This window comes from Phalacrocorax aristotelis, chromosome 7, assembly GCF_949628215.1.
Source record: "Phalacrocorax aristotelis chromosome 7, bGulAri2.1, whole genome shotgun sequence".
NCBI lineage: Eukaryota > Metazoa > Chordata > Aves > Suliformes > Phalacrocoracidae > Phalacrocorax > Phalacrocorax aristotelis.
Window position 1 is genome coordinate 33,867,110 of NC_134282.1, and position 10,578 is coordinate 33,877,687.

A 10,578-nucleotide genomic window follows, 5' to 3' on the forward strand; every position below is an offset into this window, starting at 1 on the left:
GATGCTTATGTGCCACAAGCAATAATCTGAATGAACGACTCTTTATGAGCTCTCGCCATTCAGTTTGGGTACTGGAAGTCAAATTGTGGCTCTCTGGCACCAGCAGACTCAAGGGAAAAACTTAGTTTGGTATCTCCTCTAGAAAAACAGAAAGGATCAGAAGGCATGCACTTTTCAGGTCTCCTTGATATATTAAGTGAGAAAAGCTTCAATCTGGAAAATCCATTAAAAAAGCCTTTAAAAATTTTTTAAATAGTAAATTACTTTTAATTTTACACAAACGTAGTTTTCCATTCAAGCATCTTTTAGATGGGAGATACTTTGTTCAATCCTTCTCACGAACAAGAAATTATTTGCTTTCTGGTCCATCCAAGTTCTTTTTAGGAAGGACTGCCAGCATAAACACATCCTCTTCCAGTCCCTACAAGTGTCTGCCTGCAGGCTCTTCAGCTCTGCGGCTGCACGGTGTAAGCATCCCTTCTGCAGAAGTAAGGAAGAAGCCATGTGTAAAATTAGGCACTAGACAGGGAGAGCTGCTCACCAGCAACACAAGCATGGGAGACGCAACATGCCAAAAACATGGCAAAGACAAGGAACACAGGAACAGCCTTTCCCTGGTCTTTCAATAGGAGGTATCTCCAGTGTGCTCTTAAATTTTTTCTCCCCCCAGCTGATATCTCCTTGCAAAGGGGGCAAGAGAGAGAAGAGTGCCACCTAATGCCTCTGGGGTAATGTTTTCTGAAACATTTCAATTCTCCTGAAAGTCTCCAATCTAAATGCTGACCCAACCCAGTCTGTTAAGCTTAAGATCACCCAAGATATCATACACCTGTCACAGAGCAACCATAACAACAAACCTTTTCCTGGTGAAGAAAAGAAAAAATGGAGAAAAACCCCTGCACGCATTCATCTCTAGCATTCGGAGACCATGATCGGAAAGAATCATTAAAAGAATCATGTTCAAAAAGCCAAATGACACCACGTTTGTTCAGGTGGCTCTGTATGTGAATGAAGCCAATAGTCTTAAAGCAAGGGCTTAAAATGAGAGGTATGATACGCACATTATCCAATCTTGGTTTTTCTTTAGGAAGACCTGGTTACTAAAGTAAACCTTGTCTCAAATACAGAATTCTAGTATGAAAGGACACAGTGCTGGCTGGTCACGCAGCAGTACTGCAGCCAATCCCCTGAGTTGCAGCTAAGGGATGAGCACACACACCTGGTAGCTGGGAGTTACCGAATACTGAATCCCTGTGGCAGACTGCATGGTCTCCGAAACTGCCTCATAGACCGGAGGAGCTGGGGCAAGCACGCGGTGCTGGTGTTGAAAAGCTTCAGTGCTGCTGGTGATACGTCTCTGCTGCGACGCATACACAGGTGACTCCTGCTCATCCAATCGCCGCTTCATTCTGAACTCATGCTCGGGAAGCACTACAAAACCTGTTAAAAACAGTCTAATTAACAAACGCAATCAATTCATCACTCCCTGCCGATGCCATGGACGCTAAGCTCACCAAGAGCAGGCAGGCAAGTTTCTGTCTATTCATTTAGGTTACTGATATGTTGAGACAGGAAAGTGGAATTAAGATTCAGCTTTCTGCATAAAATATGCAATTGTGTTTTATCACAAAAAATACAACCTTATTGTTGGAAATAAAATACTCTGCTTACAAGTTAATGATTTCTTCAATCTCACTTAAAGGATGTTGCTAGCATGGGCGTCTTAAGCACACGCAGACCCTAAGCAATGCAAAGTTAATCAAATGCAGTATTTGAGCACCACAGACTGGGGGAGGGTGCGTTACCTACACACAGCCTGGACTGAGGTGCCTACACTGAAAGCAGAAAAAATATCTCCCAGACAGTCCGGGCAGGATGACAGCCAGCTGTGAGAGATGCTTTAAAAATGTGGGAGGAAGGGAGATGGAGGTGGCAAAAAGCAGGATGTGCAGTCAGATTTTGAAGTCACTTACAAAGCCGCAAAGAAAAGCGTTCTCTGTTTAGTATGTATAAGATAAGGGCAACCTCAGTGAAACCAACAGACCTGCTACCATATGCCACGCAGCCATGGCCCTCCCAGCATCCTGGCCCCACTCACCAGCACCAAGCTGAAGAGTGCAAAGTGGAGCAGTGCTAGCAGGAAGCACCATGGCTGGCGTCCTGCATGCCTGCCAGGGAGGCCGCCGAGCACTCATCATCAGCTCTCCTGTTTACTCTCCAGTATTTTTCTTCTCCAACACGCAGGCATGTTCCTGCCCTACTCTAAGTTGTCTTTTTACAACTTCATTTCACTTCACATCTGAGAGGTCATTTTGCCAGTGTCCCAATCCTAAAAGCGCCATGAATTCTGCGCTCTGACTGACCTACTCACCTACTCTTGTCTGCAAGCAAATTCCAGGGCTGTTTTTTATGCATCAACAATTATTGCCATCCTTGAGACGTTATCTGCTGTTCATCAAACCACTGGGTGTTCAAAAGTGTATGCAGCCTGTTACGGTGCTTGATGGACAGACAACAGGATCCATCCACCCTCTTCAGCCTCTAATTCATCAGGACCTCTCCAAAGCAAGCCTGTTTCAGTTCCAGTGCAGTTAAACACATTTACTGCTAATGTGGACACACAGATAAACAAGAGGGAATGAAGTTCCCCCAAGAATAACGGTACAACAGCCAACTAAGCCAATTCTCATCTGCCAAGTCAGGACAGCTCTTCTTCTAAATCCATCATTAACCAAAGAACCCAAAGATCATTCACCAATATCTCAGTGCATGTCAATATGTAAATGGGAACCAGCAGCACAGCAGTTCAGAACAGATCAATGTGGGCTTGAAAACCCAGGCTTTGTGCAACAAAGCCTTTTGCCCCTGTGTCCCTCTTGACTAGACTTTCCTTTCACTTGGAGTGGGTAGGACAAGAAGGAAGATGACTTTATTTCTTTTTCGAGTTGCTCTTCAAGTTTAACTGCTCAGAACAGAGTCTCTTATCAGGTCCCCAAAGCATCCAGCAGGTAGACAACAGCCAGCAGAGGCAGGGGAGGACTTCTCAACCCAAGTGAAGGAGAAAGCTTTCTAACTAGATCTTATTTACAATTTACAAATCCTAAGTAGGTCTGACCTCCAGTATACACTCAGAAAGCAGAGAAGCACGCTCCAGGAGCTCATTTTGCTAATGTTGCCTGCATTGGTTATCTTTTCATTCAGCTGGTCTCTGCTGACAAATAGAGCTAGGCAGGTTAACTTTGAGCTACTCCCTTCAAGCACAGCCCACATTTAGCTTTGTGACACACACACACACACCCACCCTCACCCCCCCACAGTTTTAGGCTAAGAGGGCTGGGACTAAACCGAGCAATGCTGGCAAATCTGGCTACGCACCATCAGAGCTAGCCAGGATTTTGCATGACAATGCCTGACTGCATGAGTAAAGTCTGGGCAAAGCTTTGGTGGCATCTATTTATAACCCACTCACCAAATTGGTTACCCTTCTGCTCTAAACACCGGTACCCCAGCCAGTCCTTCCACTTTCTTCTGATCTCCCAGGCTGGTTCGCCCCTCACCCTCTCAATGGTGCAACAGCTTTCCTTCCCTACAGGAGCAACCAAGCGCTGCTGGTTTGCAGACATGTAATGCAATATCCACAAAGCAGGAATGTTCTCAAAAAATAATTCAGACATGATTTGCTATAAAGAAGTGAAACAGTTCCAGCAGGTTTAACACAGTCTGCGATAAGGGACGCGCACGTGTGTGTGTGTGTGTGTGTGCATACATATGTATACATGGTGTATACGTGGTGCGGTGGCTGTTAAGTGTCCCACCCTTGCGTCTCACTTCCCAAAGCAACACTCCACGCTTGTTGCTGGGATGGACTAACCAACCTTTAAAGCAGAGGCTGTTTGAGGACAGAAGATTGCTGGAAGACTCACGTGCCTTTATGAGGATTAAAAAGCCACCTTAGGCTGACTGAGAAGCCCTTTCCCTGTGGAGCCACTAAACACCTCAGCCCTGTGAGGCCATGGGAATTGTGGCAGCGCCAAGGATACATTACCACATACACTCCAGCAGCATGAACATCTGTTTTTGAAACTCCTGATTCTCACAGACCAAGTGAACAATCTTCCAGAAACCTAGTTTGTTGTATGGTTGACTTTAAAGCTTCTGTTTAGTGAAAAATTAAAGTTCCTGTAGGTGGTTCTTCCCTCTGGATTCCCCTCACCTTTGCTAACTGAGCTCAGACTCTCTTCTCTCCAAGCACTGTACCTGCTTCAACTTTAAAATTTCATATTATAGTTAATACGTATAGGCAATAGTTAATTGCATTAGTCAGTCTTCCTAGATAACACCTTGCTAAACTCCTACTTGAGGTGGGCACCCACTGTGCAAGAGTGGCTTGCAGCAGACCACCACTTAACAAAGATTACTAATTCACAGGTTTTTTTAAATCCTATCAGAGAGATGTTCTCAGTATTCCACTGTACCTAGATGAAGACAAGTGACATTAACTCTGTGCATCCACCACTGCTGAAACTCAACCAAGAGGGGAAAGCACTGAAGGGCGAGCAAACCAGCAGTAGAACAGAAACCGGTCTGCATCTTGCAGAAGAAAATATGATGCTGGATGCTCCCGAAGTGCATTCATTTCCTCACTGATCTTGATCTGACATCTCCCAAGGATCTCCTCCATTCAAAAGCTGGAGAGATCTCTTGTGCAGCCAGTCCTACCCCTCCTACAGCACACCAGACAGCTGATAAGGAAGAAAAGCTATGATGAAACCCAAGACTAGACATGTCATTTTAAACTGATTTAGCTGAAGCCTGCTGCTCAAAGGGGCAGTCCCACCCACTTCCACCCTCAGTGACAGCTGATTTCTCTCAGCTTCCTTCCTGATGGTAAAGTCCAGCTGATGTGGAAAGGTGTTTCGAGGATAGATACACAGCTGCAACAGTAGTGTCAAAGCCAGCTGCCCTTCACCAAGGCGATGCTACAGACAGTACAAAGCTTATTTTATGTTGCCTTCTCAGAAATGTAGCACACACCTCTGGCATGCCTTTACGGACTTTGACTCTAAGATTTAGAAAGCCCCAATTCAAACTGCATCATCTGTAACCTTAATTTGGGGGTGGAAAATAAAAAAGCCCCCAAAATATAGCAAGGACTGCACAAGACTGAAAGCAAGTCACAAACGTCAGGTACTTTCCTTTGTTAAAAGCATTAACCCGAGGCACATAGTAAAGCTTAGCAATAACGGAACAGACTGAGTCCTACTCTGTGCAGTCCATGAAGAACCGCATCCTCTTTCTCCATCATCTCTTCTACCCAAACTATCTTTTAACTTCAGTTAGAGTGTACTTCGTTCTGCCCACACGAGGATGGAACTACACGTGCCTTTTTTTTTTTTCTTTTCTGAGGGTTTTAGTGATTCCCTTCTCAGGGAAAGGACACCATGTAGGAACGCACCTCTGCCTCTGTTCTTTCCACCCGTGCTCACCAGCTTTGCTTAGTACTACAGGTAGGGTGCATCAGGCAGGCGTACCACAAACACACATAGGATCCTCGGCTGGTAAAGACAGAAAAAAAAAAATTAAAAGGTATGTTGCATCTCAGTAACACCACCAGATTTATGAAATTTTACCCCACCAGCCTCATCACAGGATTCATCCATTTGCCTCATATAAGCCAGCGGGACCGATAAATATGAGTGCATCCCTTCCACTCTGGTATCACAGAGAGGAGAGGAACAGCAGCGCTGACACAGAAAAAGGAGGAACAAAGCAGGGACAAGGCTGAATTCAGCTGGCAGAGCACCGCCCGGCTCCCCTCCTGCCTGCTCCCTCTCTCATGGGAGTAATGAAGGCAAGAGAGCCTGGGTACCCTCCTCTTCCCTCACAAAACTGGCTCTTCAGCAGCAGCTCCACTCCCCAGCTTTTTGCCAAATAAGATCTCAAATCTGCTTTTTTTTTTTTAATTTCAGTTTTTCTGATCAGTTAAGAAGGAGCTTCAGGGATTAGCTGTTAAATAGGTGTCAGAAACAAAAGCAAAAAGACAAACAGAAAATAGGAAGAAAGCAAGTGGTCTGCTGCCTCAGCACCTGTTGGAACCACGACACACCTGTCGATAAACACTGTATTCACAAACAAGTTGTGAAAGCACCACCAGAGGGGATTTCGGTCCCCACAGACCGAGGACCCTTCTGAAAAAGGGCAGGGAAATCACATAGCTGCAGATGATGTGTTTAACGCATGTGGGACCTTTTAAAAGGTTTCCTTTTGAGGCAGAAAGGACTCTAAACTCAGGAGCAGCGAACACAACTCTCTGCTATGGCTCCGGACACAGAAGGGGCAGTTCCAACCCCAGAGCCATCACAAATGTCCTGCAGGACAAGTCCCCCGTCAGATTTTGACGCTGGCACCTGCTAGAAAACAGCCGGCTCAGGTTCCAGCAGCGCTGCTGCCTGTGCACTAACCCAGCCGCACGACTTCCAGAACATGACCCAGCTTGTTCAGCAGTCACTGGTATATTTTTTTTGCACATTGCCATGCAGCCTGTATCCTTCGCCTGTAACATGGGAATATGCCCCAGCCCCACTGCAGAGGGGTGCTGTGCAGAGGCACATCCATATCCAGAAAGTCAGTCCAAAATGAAATGAGAAGTTTCCAAAAGGAAAAGGTGCTGGAAAAGCATTACACAAAGCTTCTGGAGCAGCTAGGAGAGTTTTCTGCAAGGTGACACAGCGTCAGCCTGCCAACTATATACCAGAACCCACCATGAGGCCAACAGGACATGAGTAAATGCCACTTATCTCCATCCAGATGGGTAACAAGTTGGTACGGCACCGATCCGTGCTTTGCCAAAGCAGTGAATGGCCTGGGCACTAAACTCCGCTGCAAAGAGATGATCCAACCCAACCTTTACACTCAATACAGAGGTTAGCAGCGTTTTGCCTGGTGTCCTGAGTATGCTTTCCCCATGCACAGAGAGAATTATAAGAATAGTTTTATTTTTATGCACTCATTTATTTTTTAAATAAGAGATATGAGATCCCACAGGAGTTGGAAAAAAGCAGCGTGTCCCCAAAAGTGCGCCCCCACCTAACAGGCTGAAATGACAGCTATTACAGGACTCTCTTTTCTGTTCCAGCTTTAACAGCCACAAAAGCTTTCCAATGCTGGAGAAGACCAGAACAGCAATCTGAACAGAAAACGATTCATAAATCCTGGAAACGTAAATGATCTGCCTGCCAATTCCAATGTGATGCTCCCGGCTCCAAGCTCCACACGTGCCAGGAGCCTGCGCAGAGGGCTCCCCCGGCAACCTGGGCTGGCTGGGGAGGCGGCAGGGAGAGCATCCCCCTTCCCACCCTGCTTCCAAAACCACTCTAAATCATCCAGAGGTTCCCCAAACTTCAGCAAATTACTACCATTTTAGTGGGTGAACTTCCACATTGAAGCTTTTCAAACAAGTTCACGCTGAGACCATGTACCTTAACCAGAAGTAGCAGGTGGGAGGGATGAGGACAAGATACTTTGGGTAAGAAAGCACATCTTCCTTTTGCAAAGAGTGCACCGGCCTGAAAAAGTACTAATTTCACCCAGGAAGGGAAGAAAAGACCCTAAAAAGTAGTCTCCTACTCCCAGAGATCCAGCACAGGTTGACACCAGGCTGTCAAGGCACTTCTAGGTGACGAAGGAATTTTACAGGTGCTTTAAAATTACTTTATTTGCATAAGGTGCCATTTTATTACACAGCATTAATGGCACAATGTTTTAGAACAACGTATACCTCTCTGAAACTCTTATTAAAAAAAAAAAAAAAGAAATGCTAGGATAGGCAGGTTGAAGTGCAGATAGAGCCACACTGAAATAAGTTGGGCATTTCCCACTAGTTTACTGACTCCACACCTTTTAGCATGACCAATGAATATAAAAGCAACAAGTTAGAAAAGCAACATAAGGTGTTAGGTCATCCTTACGCTAAGTTTTAGCAAACCAGATTTATATTCCTCTGGACAGTGTAGGAGAGTAAAAATCAACACACAGCTCAAGAAGCCTTCCATCACTTGTTTAAAATAGCGCTGGAACAAATTATTTTTCAGTTTTGTATTGTTTTAGCAATGCAAATAGATGTGTTTCTTCTGGGATGTACCCTTTCCATCAGTGCACTGAATGCACGGGGTTATTTGCACAAATAACAACTATAAAAAAAACTCATTCTGAAGCCAGGAAAAGATTGAAAAGAGAGTATTTAGCTAAGGAGACACCAAGCACGCTTGTATTTTTAAAGCTATCTAAAGCCAACAGCCAACCTCCTGCAATCCCAGGGGAAAAAACAAAACGATGGATGTTATGGCAGTCTGAAGCATTAAACACCAGGGCTGGCATACTAAGCACAAATCTCTGACAAGTTCAAGGCAGAGAGGAAGCATAAAAAAAAGGGATGCCAACTTCCCATTAAAAACGCTTAAAAACTGACGCCTGCAAGAGGAGCTCTCTGGTTTCCATAGATCCATACGTGGCTCCAACAGGTCCTTACAGATCGCTGCGGTAGGGAAGTGAGGAACTACACGAGGGGGATCCCGGGGTCCGCGGGGAGCGACGCGGGAGGCGCTGGCCGGGGGTTACGAACCGGTGGAAGGGTACGTGGGGTTACGTGGGGCGGCGGGACCGGACCCCGCCAGGCGGCTGTTGAGCAGCAACTTCCCGGAGAAGTTATGGGGGAACCAGGAACGGGAAGCGGGCGAGCCCCACGTCTTTTCCCGGAGCTCCAGCCGGCTTTCGGGACGCGCCACGGGGCGAGCAGCTCCCCGGGATGGGGGAGTGGAGAGCCCCGGGGGAGGCTCCAGGTCGCAATGCGGCCGGTACCGGGGCCGAGTAATGCGGGGGGGGTGGGGGGGTGGGGGCGTGGGCGGTCCCGCCGCAGCCCGGGAGCGGCACCGGGCGGAGGGCGGGAGGAGGGGCGGAGGGAGGGAGGGAGGCGCCCGCCTTGCAGTGCGCCCAGCGGCCGCCGCACGCTCCGCCCGCCGCTCCCGCCATGCCGGGGCCGCCGGGACACCCCCCCACCCGTCCCCCTTCGCACCCAGCGGGGCGGGGTGGAAGGAACGACCGATCGCCGGGTCTCCCCGGGGAACCGGGCCGCGGGTCACCAGCCTTCCCCCCCCCCCCTCCCCGCCTTCCTCCCGCCGCCTCCACCCCGCCAGCGCGCGCGGCACCGGCGCCAGGCCCCGCCCCCCTACGGATCGCCGGAGGGGGCCGGCACCGGGCCTGGCGACCCCCACCTCCCCTGCGCTTCCCCCCTCCCCCTCCTTACCTCGAAGCGGGCCCCGGCAGGGGCTGAGGCTCCCTCAGGGTCAAGGGGCGGCGGGGCCGCTGCGGGCCCCTCCCGAGCGGGCGACGGGGGCGAGCTGTCCCCGGTGCAGTGAGGTGTGTGGGGAGGGGGGGGGCTCCCCGCGCCCCTCCTCCCGGAGGGGGGGGCGGCGCCGGGTCCCCGGGAGGGGCGGGGGGGCTCGACGGGAGGGGGGAGGGGTGAGGGGTGTAAGATGGAGTAACCGTCTCTCGGCCGCCGCGGCGGAGCGCTGCCCGCTTCTCTGTTCCCCGGGAAATCCCGCCCCTCCCCGCTCAGGGGGGGAGCCCCGAACATCTATTGGGCGCGCCGCACGCCCCTCAGCCTCCCGGCTAATCACCGCTTTGGTCCCGCCCACCCCGCCCGCCCCTATTGGCCGCAACCCCCAGGAAGGGGATGTGGAGAGGAAGGGGGGGGAGCGACCGCCGAAGAAAAATGTCCGTATAAGCAGCGCGCCCCGCCCCCGTCCCGCCTCTTCCCCATCCCCATTGGCGGCGGGCGACAAGCGCCGGCCAACCGGCGGGGGAGCTCAGCCTGACCGTCACGGCGGGGAGCCCGCCCACGCGTGTGGGATTGACCACGCCTCCGACAGGGGCGAAGCCCCGCCCCCCTCTTGGGAGCCCTTTTGTGGAATGTTTACATCGTCCGCCGCCCGCGCGCGCGCCGCCTCCTCCCCCTCGCGGCGCGCTCGCACGTGCTCACCGGGCCCCACCGACAACCCCCCCCCGCCCCCCTCCGCCGGTTGACGGCGTGGGGGGGGGGGGGTGTTGTCGGTGGGTCCCGCAGGGAGTGTGTGTGCTGCCTTTTGTCCCCGACCCCTTCACTTCCGGGATGGCAGCGCCCCACGTGGGGCAGGTCGCTTACACGTGGGGGGGGGGGGGGACACGGGACACAGGCACGCACGGGGGGGGTTAAGGGGGAAGAGAGGCCCGCGCGCTGCGGGGGCGTGCCCACCGCCCCGCGGCCAATGGGAACGAGGGGCGGGGCCGGCACGGCGGCCGCTCCCCCTCCGCCCCCCCTTCACACACACAGTTTCCCCCCCCTTCCATCCGGCGTCGCGCGCTTCCCGCCGGCGGCCGTTGAAGTGCGCGGGTCGCTCCTTCCCTCAGAGCCCGGCGGCGGCGGCGCCTCTTCCCGCCCCCGGGGAGGCAAATCCCGCTCTGCCGAGATGCGGAGGAGTGTGTGTGTGATGGGGGGGCAGGGTGAAAGCAGCTGTTACATACCCTCAACGCGCAGGCGAGGAG

At 51.1% G+C, this 10,578-nt stretch overlaps 1 protein-coding gene across 3 annotated transcripts in view; it reads right to left on the reverse strand.

Annotated features, from left to right (window-relative positions):
- Positions 1–10,578, reverse strand: part of SIN3A (SIN3 transcription regulator family member A) — a 35,746-nt gene extending 25,168 nt beyond the window's left edge. Inside the window, exons 1-3 of one of the 3 annotated variants that reach the window (XM_075099918.1) lie at positions 9,302–9,422; positions 5,456–5,555; positions 1,220–1,440 (exon numbers count right to left, since the gene is read on the reverse strand). In XM_075099918.1, the coding sequence (XP_074956019.1) occupies positions 1,220–1,408 (189 nt within the window). In that variant the 5' untranslated portion in view covers positions 1,409–1,440; positions 5,456–5,555; positions 9,302–9,422. Of the gene's footprint in view, positions 1–1,219; positions 1,441–5,455; positions 5,556–9,301; positions 9,434–10,557 lie in introns of those variants that run through there. The other 2 variants (XM_075099919.1, XM_075099916.1) reach the window with 2 other exon arrangements.